This window comes from Sminthopsis crassicaudata, chromosome 3 (genome assembly GCF_048593235.1).
Source record: "Sminthopsis crassicaudata isolate SCR6 chromosome 3, ASM4859323v1, whole genome shotgun sequence".
Classification (NCBI taxonomy): domain Eukaryota; kingdom Metazoa; phylum Chordata; class Mammalia; order Dasyuromorphia; family Dasyuridae; genus Sminthopsis; species Sminthopsis crassicaudata.
In genome coordinates, this window is record NC_133619.1 from 148,771,136 (window position 1) to 148,788,057 (window position 16,922).

General features: G+C 31.6%; 1 protein-coding gene across 4 annotated transcripts in view; it reads right to left on the reverse strand.

The window, feature by feature from the left end:
* Nucleotides 1-16,922, reverse strand: part of UGGT2 (UDP-glucose glycoprotein glucosyltransferase 2) — a 197,451-nt gene that overhangs the window by 52,889 nt on the left and 127,640 nt on the right. For all 4 annotated transcript variants that reach the window (XM_074299372.1, XM_074299374.1, XM_074299375.1 and 1 more), the window contains 6 exons: nt 16,781-16,883; nt 14,249-14,328; nt 11,729-11,918; nt 8,631-8,789; nt 7,258-7,343; nt 858-942 (listed from right to left, as the gene is read on the reverse strand). In XM_074299372.1, the coding sequence (XP_074155473.1) occupies nt 858-942; nt 7,258-7,343; nt 8,631-8,789; nt 11,729-11,918; nt 14,249-14,328; nt 16,781-16,883 (703 nt within the window). The remainder of the gene's footprint in view (nt 1-857; nt 943-7,257; nt 7,344-8,630; nt 8,790-11,728; nt 11,919-14,248; nt 14,329-16,780; nt 16,884-16,922) is intronic.

Here is a 16,922-nt window from a genome sequence, read left to right on the forward strand (position 1 = left end):
CAGAAAAATATTCTGTTTCATTGGTATATCCTATAGTGTTTATTGAGTTTAATACTACCGTGTTTCCCCGATAATAAGACACTGTCTTATTATTTTTTTGGGACTAAAAAACACCAGAGGGCTTATTTTCAGGGGAGGGCTTATTTTATCCTCCATCATGCCCCTTTTATCCTCCATCATGCCCATTTTAGCCTCCATCATGCCCCTTTTAGCCTCCATCATGCCCCCTGAGTGCTTATTTTATTCTCCATCGCTTACTGAACTTACCGAGTTTTTAGATGGTCCTGTCTCAGCTCTACTCCGCGGCGCGGCGCTGCTCTCAGTAGCGCCAGCAAGCAAATCACCAGGGAAGAAGAGGATGACGCGCTCACTGCTGCAGCTCTGATTGGATGCAGCTCGGAGCGCAACGTGCGTTTCACCCGGGAGGGGAGGGCGGCGCTGCTTACTGAAGGTACCGCTACGCAGCATATAGCGCAGGGGATCACCATGATGACCGTTTTCATAGTAAGTTCGATAGGGCTTATTTTCGGGGGAGGGCTTATTTTAGCGGAATATTAAAGAGTATGTGGGTGTCTTATTTTCAGGATAGGTCTTATTATCGGGGAAACACGGTAGATACAATGTTGCTATTCTACATATCCCAAATGAATGAAATATTACCCATAAATTAAATGTAAATAGAATCTTTCAAAATCAAGTGAAAAATCTAAATAAGACAATTTTTAGATATTTAAATGATTAACGATGCATTCTGACAAGTAGGATATAGAATATGATATAATGACTCTTAGAAAAAAATAGATTTTAGATCTTTTACCAAATATTATGCAGGTAAAGGCAGCTTTGTTTTTACATACTTGAACTTTCAGAATCTTGCTTTTGAAGTTGCTTAATACGACAATGACATCATCTACATCTGGTGGAGAGTCTGTTCCTTCATGTCTAAAATTATAGAAATACACAAATATATAAGCTAAATATAAATTATGCTTAAGTTGTTCATTCCATACTTTCTAGTCCATTTTATACAAACCCCTAGAAATTCATAACCTAGAATTTTTTTGACATTATTAAAGAATATGAAAATTTGGGGTCTCATTAGATTTATTCTTATGTGGAGAGATGGAGTATAATGGATAAAGCAAATGACCTCAAGGACTGACCCAAGCTGATCTCACTTTCTACTTCTGACCTCTATGAGCTATGTGATTCTGGGTAAGTCACTCTATTCCTTTTTCCTAGACAACTTTGAGGCTATAAGTTGCAGAACAAGTGGTGATTAATAGAGGGAATTTGCTCTATTAATGCAACCATAGGTCTGTTCCTCAGTCCTAAATACAAGTGCAATAATACTTTAATAATTTGGACATGCCTAGTTGAAAATTTCTTATAATTTGAATAAAGACTGATCTAAATAAGATCACTAAGGAAATGAATAATAGTAAGTAGACAGTCTACTTTAGGGAAATAGTTATATTTGTTAAATTTAAAACCATCTACTTATATGCCAAAATAAAATTAAATAAATAGAAACTATCATGTTAATATAACAACTATAAATCATTCTTATATATTCTTTATCTATTCATTATAGTAGACCTGCATTATCTTATAATGTATATATAACCACTTATATTCTGAGTAATAAAATTTTTAAAAAGTAGCTTTCATATAAAACTCTCTAAAAATTAGTCTAAATTAGTGTGGTTTACTGTATATCTTAACTCATATCACAAGAGGAATGTATATTAAAAAAACACAGGGATAGTTATGAAAAAACCCATCCCTTTGCCTAGTTTGGCAACAGAATGTTAATGGAAAAGCAAAAAGAATTAGGAATTGTCCGCTTCCTATGCAAATGAACATATTTCTAAGTGTTTTATTTCAAAGATATTGAAAAATTTTATTAAATGCTATAGGGGCCTGCTATAATAAAGCTAATGATCTCCCCAAGGGAACATTTTAACAGGTTTCCATCATATCCAGTTTATAAGTAGTTATCTTTTAATCACAGGTCTCATTGGTAGAGGGCCGGAACTTTGGAAAAGTATACTTGAAACAAGGATATTTACAACAAGGTGTTAACTCAGTGGAATTATTGAGATGATGGTTCTCTAATTCACATATATATTTAGAATTTAACATGGTGATGTAATGGTTCTATAGTTCACATATAATCAGTGTTCTGTAATGTTGTAATTGTAATAGGATATTTAAGGTCTGAGAAGGACTGGAAATGAGACATTCCATTTTTGACCATCCTCCTGGTGGCTCTCCTGCCTCCTGCACTCCTCCACTAGGATCAAGGCTGAGTCAGACGAGCAGACTGGCACAGACTGCAAGGGGAGACTGGGAAAGGCACAGGCTGAGACTGGATCAGACTGTGACAGACACAGAGTGTGAAGAAGACAGGCTGTGAAGGAGACAATAAAGACTTTGGACTCTATTCCTGACCATTCTCATGGTGTCTATACTGCTGAGAACAAGGCCCTCCAGAAAGCTAGCCCGAACATTACACTTATTTAAGTGAAATGTTTTATTATCATTCATTTAACAAGGAAAAATGCCCGGGACAAAAGAACAACAACAATAAAAGCTAACATTTATATGGTAGTGTTTTAAGACTTTTACAAACATTTCATTTTATTCTCACAAAAACACTGGGAAGTTGGTGCTACTATTATCCTTATTTTATAGACGAGGAAAGTGAGGCAGACAGGTTAAGTGACTTGCCCACAGTCACACAGCTAGTAAATACATGGGACTGGATTTGAACCCATGTCCTTCTGATTCCAGATCTAATGCTTTAAGGCACTGCCCTACCTAGCTATCCCAAACAAGTTATCCAGTCTACTAAGATACATTCAATTCAAAGTAACAAATATTTATTAAACATCAATTAGAAGATTTTGTGCTGGATAGTTGAGATTTTTATCTCTTTGCCACTTAAATAAATTAATCCCAGTTATGCTATAAAAATTAGAAACTCTCCAGAGACTAAATAATTTCCTGTAATCTAGTTTAATTTGAATTTCAGCAGTTTCTTCATAGACAGAAAGAATACACTTCTTTTGAATCCCCTCCTGCTCTTTGATTCCATATACTTTTCCCTTTTAGAATATTAACTCCTTGACAGTTAGTAAGGTATCTAATCTATTTAGTCTTCAACACAGTAATGTAGTAGATACTTTAAAATGCTTGTTGAATTGAGTTTTTCCATGGTAATTAAAAGATGAATTTTGGATGTTGACGGTAATCTGCTATGTGTAACAATAGAGAAATCAAAGAGATTAGGAACATTTAAAATGTGTTCATAATCTGAAATCTGTTTTGGAACTTAACATTGCTTCCATATGCATAGGTTTTCCCCCCTTCCCCCATATATACACTATACTACACACAACAGTTCTATTGCAATAAATTTATCAAGACAAACATATACTACATTTTTCATAAATGCCTCATTATTTAAAAAAACAACAGCAATAATATTAATAGTAATAATAGCTAACATTTATATTGTACTTATGTGCAAGGCATTGTGCTAAGCACTTTATATTATCTTTTTTGATCTTCCCTAGCATTCTGGGGAATAGGTGCTATTATTATCCTTGTTTTACAGATGAGGAAACAGAGATTAAGGGACTTTCCTAGTATCACACATTTGTAAGTGTCTAAAGTCATATGTGAACTCAGTTCTTCCTGATTCCAGGCCATTCATTATGGCCCCTACCCAGATTTGTTGATTACACACAAGAATAATAAAACCTATTACAAATATGAATAGTGAATCAAAACAAATTTCCCCTTTGGCCATGTCCAAAAAATTATTTGTCTCTTCTGCATTCTGTCCTTTTCCTTTATTAGCAGGTGGATAGCATCATTAGTTCTCTGGATATGTGGCTAGTCATGATGCTGAGAAGAGGTCAGCACAGTAATATTCCATCATATTTATGTAGTAGAACTTGTTCATCCAGTCCCCAATTTATGAGCATCCCCTCAGATTCCCATTCTTTGCCATCTCAAAGAGAGCTATATTGCCATGCATTCTTTATGTTTCTTTATCTACTCTCCCTTTGATTTAGAGTTCCCTTTCCTTTCTATTTCCCTGCTGAGTGTATTTCTGTGTCCAACTATTTATATGTGTACACATGTTCTTTATTCTTTGGAAGAGTTCAGGTAAGAGTGGGATTCAAGTACCAGTAACTCCCTCTCCTCATTTGTATAGATATCTACTTGAATACCTTGATTGTGTGATAATTTTTCCCTAACCATCCTTTGTTTTCCTCCTCCTCTCCAAGTGTATAACTTCTTCCTTTCTTTTTCCATTGTTATCTTAAGATCATCAAGATATAATAGGACCACTCTAAAAGCTATTCTAATTATACTCCTGTATACCCTGATAATGGTAGGGTTAAAGGAGGATACATTTACCATTCCCCCATTTTTTAATGGAATTTATCCTTATTAGTCCTTTATCACCATTCATTCATGTTTGCCTTTTAATGTTGCTCTTCTGGGTTTCAACTTCAAAATTTCTCTGCCGTTTTGTCTTTTCATCAGGAATTGTTGGCAACTCTCTACTTCATTATTCTCATCAATTCCAGAGTTTTATATTGTGCTGCTGGGTTAAGCTTTTCTTGATTCTAATCCCATATCCTTTGCTTTCTAGAATAGTGCATTCCAAGTATACCAGAACTTTATAGTGATAGTTGCTAAGTTAAGTATGATTTTGACCTTCATTTGAATTCTTTCTGGATGCTTACTATATATATATATATATTTTTTTTTTTGACTTGGAAGCTCTTTATTATTCCTAGGAGGTTTTTTTTTTTGTTTTTTGTTTTTAGTTTCTTTCAGGAGGTGATTGATAACATTTTTTCTATTTCCTCTTCCTCTACTGGTTCTTTTAAGAAGTTTTTTTATTTTTGACAGGATGTCTAGACTCTTTTTTAGTCACAGTATTCAGATTAATGTTTTCAAATTTTTTTCTTCCCAATCTGGTTATTAGGTCAGTTATTTCTATGAAATAGCTCCAATTTTCTTAAAATTTTTATAACTTTCTTCACTTATAGAGTCACTGGCTTCCATTTAGTCAATTCCAATTTTCAAGGAATTTGTTGATTTGTTTTATATATATATGAAAAAATGTTCTTTATATATATGAAGCTATGCAAAGTATTTTTAGATTAGCCACGTTAAAAAATAATAAAACCCCAAAACTATAAAGTGACAAAATCATTATGCTTCAACCTGCATTTATGAATTTATCAGATCTCACTCTAGAGGTGAATATTTTTCATCATGATCTCCTGGAATTGTCTTGAATCATTAGATTGATCAGCTATAGCTAAATCTTTCATGGTTGATCATCATTACAATATTGTACAATGTTACTGTGGCTTTACTCATCTCACTTAGTATATTGATATAAATCTTACTAGGTTTTTCTGATACCATTCTGCTCATATTTTTTAATAGCACAATTGCTATGCAATCCTTTGTCACCACAAAAAGAGTTACTATAAATATTTTTGTACATGTAGATCCTTTTCCCTTTTCTTTGATCTCTTTGAGATATGGACCTACTAGTGGTATTGGTGGGTCAAAAGGTATGCACAGCTTTATAGCACTTTGAGTTCCATATCATTCTCCAGAATGAATTTCCAACTCCACTAACAGTGCATTAGTATGCCTCTTTTTCCACATACCCTCCAGCACCTAGCAATTTCCTTTTTTCGGGATATTGGCCAATCTGATAAGTTTAAGATGATACCCTAGAGTTGTTTAAATTTGTATTTTTCTAATCAATAATGATTTAGAACATTTTTTAAAATGTGACTCTTAATAGCTTTGATTTCTTCTTCTGAAAATTGTCTGTTCATGTCTTCAGATTATGCATCATATGAGGATTTATATATATATGTACTTTTTCTCAATAGTATTTTGTTTTTCCAATCATATGTAAAGATGGTTTTCAACATTCATTTTTGCAAGACTTTGAATTCCACATTTTTATCATTCCCTTCCTTATCTCTGCCTCCACAAGATGGCAAGGAATTTGATATATATTATATATGTACAATCGCTTTAAACATATTTCCATATTTGTCATGTTGTGAAAGAAAAATCAGAACAAAAGGGGAAAAAGCCATGAGAAGAAAAAAAAAACAACAGCAGCGGCAGCAGCAGCAAAAATGGTGCTTTAATCCAAATTCAGTCTCCTTATGTCTCCCTCTGGATGTGGATGACCATTTTCCATCCCAAGTTTATTGAACTGTCTTGGATCACTGCATTGCTGAGAAGAACTAATCATATAATCTTACTGTTACTGTTCTCCTGGTTCTACTCACTTCATTCAGCATCAGTTCATGTATACCTTTGCAGGCTTTTCTGAAATCAACCTGCTCATCATTCTTATAGAATAATTTATTACATTCATACTTTATTAACTTACTCAACCATTATCTAGCTGACATCCACTCAATTTCAAATTCCAATGATTAGCTCATATTTTTAAAATTTGGCTCAGTTCCCTGTATATTTGAGAAATGAGGTCTTCATTAGAGAAACTTGCTATAAAGATTTCCCTCATTTCCTAATTTTTCTCTTAATTTTGACTACATTTTTTTGTGGAAAATATATTTATGTAATCAAAATTATGCATTTTACTTCCCATGATCTTCTCTATTTCTTGTTTCATCACAAACTCTCCCATTATCCATAGATCTGAACTTATTGGGTGCTACTGGAGCTTCTTGATGAGGGGAATGACAAGATCAGTCTTTGGGGAAATCGCTTTGGCCGCTCTGGGGAGGAGTTTGGAATATCATTTAAGAGATTATGGTATAACTCCGGGTGGGAGGTGAGAAGGACCTAGATAAAGATAGAAGTTTAGAGAATTGAGTGCGGATGGTTGTGTGACATGGTGTGGAAAAATCTTGGCAAATGATTGAATAACAGTTATTTAACTGGGGCTAGGGAGGGAAGGAGGGAAGGGAGGGAAAGGGGAAGGGAGAGGGAGAGGGAAAGAGAGAGAGAAAAGAAGGAGAAAGAATAAAATCAAATTTGATTTCTAGGTTTCAAATTAGGATAAGATTAGAAAAATGAGGTGGGTCTGGGGGAGAAGAATAGTTTTGTTAAATCCATTAAAGCTAAGGACCATTTTCCTATATGTTATTATATAATTTTAACATCTTTTTTTGTAAAAGGTAGTAAATAAGATAGATCACATTATTCTAAAATATAATCACTTACCTGCTTATCTGGTAAATATCTTCAGATTTTCCTTGGCGTAATCTCAGAATCCAAGCACCAGGGTTTGCTTTTAACTGAAAATATCCCTTAAAAGAAGAAAAGAGGATTGCTGATTCAGAGTACTATGACTAGACTTAAACGTTTAAAAAGATAGATATTAAGTAGAGATAAAAGTCCCTACTGTAGGGACTTAATAAAGAGACTTAAAAAAATTATTGGAAGGGTCTTTTAATCTAGTCTAGTTTATATATTTCTACTTCTAAACATGATTGCACTAGAATTATCCAAAACTAAAGGTATGTTTAAAAAATTCTAAGAGACTCTAATTCAGTTTTCCTTGAAAATTGATTTGCAGTGATAAAATAAAAGGTTTAATCATATTAAAATAAACTCTAATAAGATTGAGTCAGTCATTACTTATGCTTTTAATTAAGTTTCTCAATTATTCTTTTATGGAATATAAAATATAGGCATTCTTATATTTTTTATCTTAGTATCTCAATATTCCACTGTATTATGTTATAGTTCTAAGACATTATTATAAGACTGTTGATCTAATTAATGAAGAATGTCCATCCCTCTATCTTTGCTCTCTCAAATCTTACCCATCTCCTCATGGCCCATTTCAGTGGTCACATAACTTCTAATTTCCCCCATTAAAATTAATTTTTCTTTTTTCTTACACATTAAATAACCTCTTTTAGCTCTCCTATGGCATTAGTGTATAAAGGTATGGTACTCCTTAAGCATTGTATCATTGTAGCCCAAACATGATCCAGAATTCTTGAGCATCACTAAAATGATGTACAAATGTGAGCAGATCATATGTACCAACCTCAAAAATTTGAAGTCCCAGAGTGCCATGCAATTGTTTAGTTTCTAGTAATGATTTCTTTGAACACATGAAGGTGAAAGAATGGGCTGAGATCAGGACTTGGGAAGGAAGCAGCCACAGAAAAACTCATGAGTCCTTTAGAGTTATTTGTCATTCCAAATATGTTACATTCTCCCTGCTAGTCTAGGAACTCAATAAATATTAACAGCTGTATATTAATTGTGTTTGTATCTCTCTTAGGATATATCAAATTGTTCTGTTTATTTTATTTTATATTTTTTGGTTAAAAAGTGGCTATTTCATCTGCTTGGGTAGTTTTAGTTGTAGAAGTTCTTTTCACTTATTCAAATAGGCAACTAATCGCCTGGTGCATGAAATTAAATGGCTTGTTCAAGTTCACACAGCTAATTCATGCAAGAAAAGTTTAATTGTAGATCCCCGATTGCACCATATTACCTATCTATTATATACACAGGAAGTGCCTAATAAATGTTGAATTAGTTGATATGGAAAAATAATTACTCGAGACAATACTCACAAGGTTGGCCATCACAATGGTATCAACCATAACAGGATTCTTTTTCATGCCTAGGGTAAACTGCAGTCCCCGAGGAGGTTGTCTAGTAGTTTCATCAAAGCACTGTCCTTCAAGCAGTAAATATTCCAGTTCATATTCTGCTCTGACAGTTCCCTCAATCTAGGAAGATAATATTCACAATCTAAGTGAGGCATTTTCATTTTTCATAACATGAATTCCCATAGGCTAGAAATAGTTTTATCTTAACATAATAAAAAGAAAGAGAATTTACAATCTTTATAATCATTTTGAAATATTTTGATAGACTATGGGACTATATAAATTTCTAGAATAGTCTTAAAAAACAAACATCACTTTTCCATTCCATGATAACAACCTTACAGTATTCCCTTTCAGGGTTCATAACTATCTTGGCTTCTGCACCAAATGGTAAGGCAATAAAACTATGGAATCTTTCTATTCCTGTATAAGTAGTATTCATGGGGCAAACTGAATAAGAAGATTTGGGCTAGGAATGCTATTGAGCAATAAAGGAATTCATTCTGATCCAGATTTTCTAATGACTTCTCTTTTCTAATGATTTCAAATCTCACAGCATTCTCATCATCATCTTTTAGTCACAGAATTGAATCTGTGACTAATGAAATAGAAGATTCTATCACTGGTTGATCATTTTCTTTCCTTTGATATTCTCTTTTCTTTAGTTTTTGAGGACTATTCTCTCCTGGTTCTCTCTATACTTATCTAATAGCACATTTTCATTCAAGCTCAAAAAAGGGATGATCAGGTTATGTGAGCCAATCATCTGTATCCCCATGGCTCTGTCCTGGGTCCTGCTTTCTTTTCCTTATAGTTCATTAGTCACAGATTCAATTATCATCTATATGCAGATGATTCTGAGATCTACTTTTCCAGCTTCAACTTCTCTCCTGGCATGATCTCACATCTCCAATGAGCTAGTGGCATGATAGTGTCAGAATACAAAAGAAAATATCTCTTAAGGCAAGAATCTAAACAAGAAGGTATTTTAGAAGGTTAGAGATAAATGACATTTCCAACGTTACTTTTTCACTGAGGTTAACTACATTCTCTTTGTAGAGTTAGAATCATTGAAATGTTTGACTATATGCTGTGGACCAAGTTTAGCAATAATTAAAAATTAAAAGTAAAATTGCTTCCACACTTATGTATTTGGAATGCCACTGGCATTTTTTATTACCAACATTCCCTTAGTTATGAAGTTACACAAATTCAACTTATTTTTAACTATTCAAATCAATTATGTCTTGGAGAGTACTAGCTATGTTTTCAATCAGGTTGAAAAGAGGGTAATCCATCGCTTTCCATTTTCTCTTAAAGAGAATTATTATTTTTATTATATTATTATTATTAATATATTATATATTAAACATATATTATATTAAATATATTAATATGATCATTATAAATATAGTATAATTATAATAATGATATATTATTATAGTAATATTATGTTAATTCAGAGGATTATCACTGGATAAATGATTGAATGATGGGCATTGACCATGTTCTTTTTCACACAATTATAGCTAAGATAAAAATCCCTAACTATGGATATGTAGTGTATGTGTGTGTAAATCTAATTATTATGCTACGGGATAAGTTATGTTTTTTCTTTTTACTTTTCTTTTGATCTTTTTGTGATACAGTGGGAAAGAACTAGATTTAGAGTCAGATAAACTGAGTTCATAATCTATCTCTGACACATGTTACCTTTATGGCCAGGTGGGCCATAATGGGCAGGCCATTTAACCTCTATGTGCCTAAGATTCTTCATTTGTAAAAAGATGAATCTGGACTAAATGACTTCAAAGTCCCTTCACTATTATAACCAAAGATTGTAGATGATCCTACTAGGGTTATTGGCCTGGACTTTTGGCCTTATGATATTTGTGCAGAAGATGAAGACAGTGGTCATTTTCCTTCTTTTACAAATGCATAGTAGTTTTAATAGTAATAGCAGCTTAGCTTGTAAGGGGGAATGTTAAGCAACTTATCATGAAAAGGCTTTTTAATAGGTAATTGCTGTAATAGTAGAATTATGTAAATAATATGATAGCTCCCAAATCTTTGAATTCTACTCAAACCTTACTTGATCCCTCCAACTGTTATTGTTCTCTCCTACAAAAATTTATCTTGCATTTATTTTGAATATGGTGTCAATTTGAATTTGTCAGACTACCTATGATCAACTGGTTTCCTTCCTCCCCTCTTGCCCACTTTATTACATTATAGAAGGGGCAGGCAAAAGGGGAAAGATGGTGTTTATTTTAAATAAAGCTTTACCCAATGTAAACTTTTCTTTCATGGAATTAATAGAAACATCTTGCCTTTAGCTGACTGGAGATCATCCATGTTTCTGGGGACCTTTAGAAACAGGTCTATCGGCACTGGGAAACAACTGAAAAAGAAGAGCTTTTTGGAGGATGAGCCCTGGAAATCTAGAACAGAGCTAGCTTTGAAGGAGGTTTATACATAGTATAATTTTAAACTGATATACTGAGTTTAAGATGTCTCTGAGATGTCCAATTCAAAACATTCAATAGGCAACTTGTGAACTAGAACTAATTGGGGGAGAAATAGGCATGTAAATGTGAAAAGAGATGACGGTTAAACCTATAGGACTTAACAGCTTTACCAAGAATGTGACTATATATAGAGAAGAATCTTAAGGAACACTGATGGTTAGAAGTCATACTATGGGTAATGAGACAGTAAAGGAGATGGAATGGAGTCATCATATAGGTAGGAAGCAAACGAGGAAAGAACAGTGTCACAAAAACTTAAGAGAAACCACCCAGGAGGGAGGGTGGTCAACACAGTCAAATATAGCAAAGAATGAGAAATGAAAACATCAACTTTGGCAAGTAAGAGATCACTGATAACTTTGGAGATGGAAGTTTAAATTGAAGAATGAGATAGAAGATATTTCACTAATACTCTTTGAGATATTCCATCTTGCCCCATCCAACTCTATGGGCATAAAAATTCACACCAAATTTAAAATGGGAAGCTAGTTTTGTCTGCTCTCTTGTAAATAACTGGAAATTACAACTTACATCCTTTAAGTAAATATTATCAAGGTCACAGGAACTGTGTACTGCTTCAACCAACCAGCCTTCAGGAGTAATCATATTGAGAGTCAGAAGAGGTGATTCAGGCATTTCTTCGAACTTTGCCATAGGCCCCAAAGAAAGAATGTTATTTGGCCCTGGAGTAAGTTCTGGTTCCAAAACAAACCGGTAAAAACTGTTGATAAAAATATAAAGATAAGCATTATATCCCCAAACCCTTATAACTTTCAATTGAAACCTTTTAAATAAAAAGTTTGACTGCCATATCAGAAATTACTTGCTTAAAAAAATCCTATACAGAAGTAATATCTATTATTGGAAAGAAAAGCATAATATATAAAGCATACCATAATAGTGCTGAGTATTATCAAGTATAATTGATTATTTATTGATGAGAATAATCCCAATCACTTGGGATTCATTAATTCATATTGAATTAAGTTAGGCTCTGATAATGTAGTAAATGAATAAATTCTTCTTACTAAATACTTGTTACTTATAAGTTCCTCCTGCTAGCTGCTTTGGGGTCATTTACCTAATCTTGACAGCACTAGCAGAAAAAAGAAAAATGGGGAAAAGGTATATTTCATATGTTTTTATTTTTATGAAAAAGCACTTATTACAAAAGTGTAATAAAAATGAATATCAAGTTGAAAAATCCTGGTAAAAAGATAGACAAATTGCTTTTAGAAGTCTTATTCTTGTTTTACCTGTAAGTAGCAAAACTAGTAAGAACTATTAAGACCACGTAGGACTTATGGCAAGAAAGCAGGAAGAGTTTACATAAGGAAAACTGTTAACATAATTGGTTATGTAAATAATAATTTTTTAAAAATCATATGATTATATCAATGGTTGTAGAAAAAGGTTTTGATGAATTACAATACTTATTTCTATTAAAAATACTGGAAAGTATAAGTATTCATGGCTTTTCCCTTAAACTGATATAAATTATCTAATGCTTTTCACGCATTCAACATGCATTTTTATTTGTAATGGGGATAAACTAGAAACCTTTCCAATAAGATTAGGTGTGAAACAGGGATGTCCACTATCACCAATATTATTCAGTATTGTATTGAAAATCCTAGCAATAACAGAAGAAAAAAAACAGAAGTAATCAGAATAGGGAATGAGGTGACAAAACTAACTCTTTGCAGACAATATCTTGATATAATTAGAAAATCTCAAAACTAAACTACAAAATTAGTTGAAACAATTACTAATTTTAACAAAATAGTAGGATATTAAGTAAATCCATATAAATTATCACTATTCCTGTATCTCACAAACAAAACCCTGCAAGAAAAAATAGTTTAAAAATACCCCATTAAAATAATTCCAGACAGTACAAGATATCCAGAAGTGCATCTGTCAAAACAAATCCAGGAACCATATTAACAAAATTATTTTTAAAAACCCTCTTACAAATAAGATTTGAACAGAGAAATGTTAATTGTTCATGGCTAGACATATATGATAGAAGTCATAACTTCACCTAAACTATTTATATATTCAATATCATCCCAGTTAAATTAATAACTAATAAATAAAAACTAATATACAATTAATAAACACAAATTAACAAAATAAAAGATTTATTTCAGGGAATTATAAAAAAATCACATCAAAATTCATTTAAAAAAAAGTCAAGAATATAGAAGAAACTAATAAAAAAATATAAAGGAAGGAGATTTAGCAGCACCTTATCTTAAATGCTTTAAAAACAGTAAAACATAGATAGACTTGCATGAAATAATGAAGAGAAATGAGCAGAACCAAGAGAACATTTTATACAAAAACAGCAATATTGTTTTAAGAACAACTTTTAAAGAATAAGTTATTTTGATTACAAATATCCAAATTAAGTATGAAAAATGTTATCTGCACGATGAAAAGAGCTGATAAAAAAGAATGAATAGAATAATTTTACATAGATACATACACATATACACACACTTGTAACCATCTTCAAGGCAAAGATAGGGGGAGGGAAGAAAAAAAGGAAAAGAAAAAATACATATGGTAATTTCATTATATATGTAAAAGGAATAGCAAGTTTTACAAAACAAATTTGCAGTTTCATGTGCAATAGTCTTTTTTTATGTGAAAAAATAAGAGTTGAAGAAATGCTTGTTTTATTCCACAAATTAAAAACAAATAAAAATTTTAAAAAAAGAAATAGTTACAAAAAAGACAATGATTATATACAGTATAAATTCCTAGATAGCAGGATTGACTTATTTTTGTATCTCTAAGGTATAGCATTGTGCTTTGTACACACATAAAGTGCTTAATACCTATTTTTTTTTTAAAATTGGATAACAGGCAGTTGCTGTTTTATAATACCTAATATAAATTTATGAAAAATCACTGCCTATAATTTATTAAAAATAGGATAAAATCAGAGCTAAGATAGGATAAAATCAGAGCTAAGATAGGATAAAGTCAAAACACATATTTTATGAGTTTTTGCTAAATTCAGGCAGTATGTTAAGTACTCACCTCTTCAATGGCATCTCTGAAAGTTTTGGCTTACAGTTCAAAAACAATTTCAGCTTCATGTTGACAACTTGGCCAAGAACCTATTAAAAATATTACATAACTAAAACTATGGTTTGATTGTGGCCACATTTCCTTAGTGTGAAACAATGAGATAAAACAATTGTTTGAGATATAAAATATGAAACAGACTGATAATCAATATAGTTCATGGCAAAGAAATTATGGACTATCAATTTTCTCCCTTTTTCAAAAATTTTAAGAGTAATTACTCTGGCAATTTCAGTTCCATGGAATATTAATACATCAAACAATTTACCAGAATTGTTAGACAAGGATTGAAACAGTTATGAGGGCAATGAAAGGACAGAAAAGTTTTGCAACAAAAGACTTGATTGAAATGGATGCAGTAAATACTTTTTTGCATTTTATATATATATATATATATATATATATATATATATATATATATGTATATGTATATGTATGTGTGTGTGTATATAATTTTATCACTCATAATTTCCATGATCCTGGTGACACTTAACTCTTAATTTCTCCATAATTATGTTTCCTGTTCCTTACAATAAGTCACTTTTCAGAGAAAGATGTTATATTAACATAATACTTAGTATAAATAAGCTTTACATTTTATGGTCTTTGCCTAAATGTGAGTTTCTCAGACCTAAACACTACCCTAATAAAAAAGGATACATCACCTTAATATAAAAGAACATGTTGAACCCTAATGTCTCTGGATGATATGTTATTTTAAAGGAAAAAAATGTGCATATTTAATATTGAAAACAGGACTTACCAATTTAGAACTATGCCAAAAAAGGTTTGAAAACAGAATAATCTTTGATCCATCAGGATCAGTATCACAAAGAGATCATAAAAAAGGGGAAAAAAACCCACCTGTGCAAAAAATATTTGTAGAAGTCTTTTTTTGTAGTGGCAAGGAACTAGAAACTGATTGAATGTTCATTAGCTGTGGAGTAGCTAAATAAGTTATGGTATATGAATGAATGTAATGAAATATTATTGTTATATTATTATATAATTATTATATTATTGTATAAGAAATGATCAATAGTATGATTTCAGAGAGGCTGGAGAAACTTACATGAACAGATGCTAAGTGAAATGTGCAGAACCAGGAGATCATTGTACATGGCAACAAGAAGACTATATGTTGATCATCTGTGTTCATGAAGTTGGCTCTTTTTAACAATGAGATGATTCAGGCCAATTACCATAGACTTGTGATGGAGAGAACCATCTGTATCCAGAAAGAGGACTATGGGGACTAAATGTAGATGACAACATAGAAATTGTCATTTACTTGCTGACTTGTTTATTCTTTCTCATTTTTTCCCTTTTAATCTAATTTTTTTCTTGTGCAGAATGATAAATGTGGAAATATGTTTAGAAGAATTGTATATGTTTAATCTATACTGGATTACTTGCTGTCTAGAGGAGGGTGACAGTAGGGAGTGTGGGAGAAAATTTTGGAACACAAGGTTTTGCAAGATGAATGTTGAAAACTACTTTTGAAAAATAAAAGGCTTTTTATTACTTAAAAATAAGGCTCACACAAAAGCATTACACTTATTCTGGTTTTTAGACTGTCTAGCTGTTGTTTCCTATCTTTAGTCTGAATAGTTTTATAATTACATATAGAATCCAGAACTGAACTGATAAATCTTAAAAGAATACGTAATTTAAAAAAAATCAACTGTTAAGTTTATTTTGCTTATTTAATAAAGAATTTGAATGAGGACTTCCAACTCCTTCCTTCCAAACTTATTTAATTAATAAAAATAGATACCAATTATTTTATCTCTTTATATTATGCAGTAGTGTAAATCAGATTGTTAAAATATATACATTATAAATAGTAATAACAATTTTCCTTCATATGATATTTTAACCTGCAAAGTATTTTTCTTACAATAAATCTGTGATTATTTCTCCCATTTTAATTTATTAGGAAACTGAGTTTCTAAGAAATTAAGTGAATTGCTGAAGTTCTATATCCAATGAATAGAAGATCTGGACTTAAAATCTATTGTTCTTTCTATTGCATTATTCTTCTTTAAGATAGATATTCAAATGTCTTCAAAGTTTTAAAAGTGATTTTAATTGTCCTTAAATTTTCTTTTTTTGTTATGATCTTAATGTCAATAAATATGAATATTTCAATTTATGAAGAATGAGAAAAGATTGTATGTAAAACTATAAACATCTGTTATGGACAGTTTTCAAAAAAAAATGCACTAAATTTTATACAGCAGTAATAAAGCTGCCTTGTTTGTGTGTGTAATCTCTTCTGAGCTAAAAATTTTGAATTGCCCAATAAAATACTAAGTTATATATTTCATGTTTATGTTTTATATATAAGATAGATATATTATACACACACACATTTACAAGTCAATATATAGTTGATACCAGAACAAAGTAAAACATAAATTTGAATAAGCTAATTACAAATTTAAAGAGGATTATATAATTAAAAATTTTGTGATATCTTACAACCAATAATTGAGCCATCTTCTGTGCTTCTCTTGTTAATGGATCAACAATAGCGATGACATCATAGAATATATCACTTTCTTGAGGATTTATGTTTATAACACTAGAAAAAATATTAAAGAATAAATAAGATAAAAAAGAA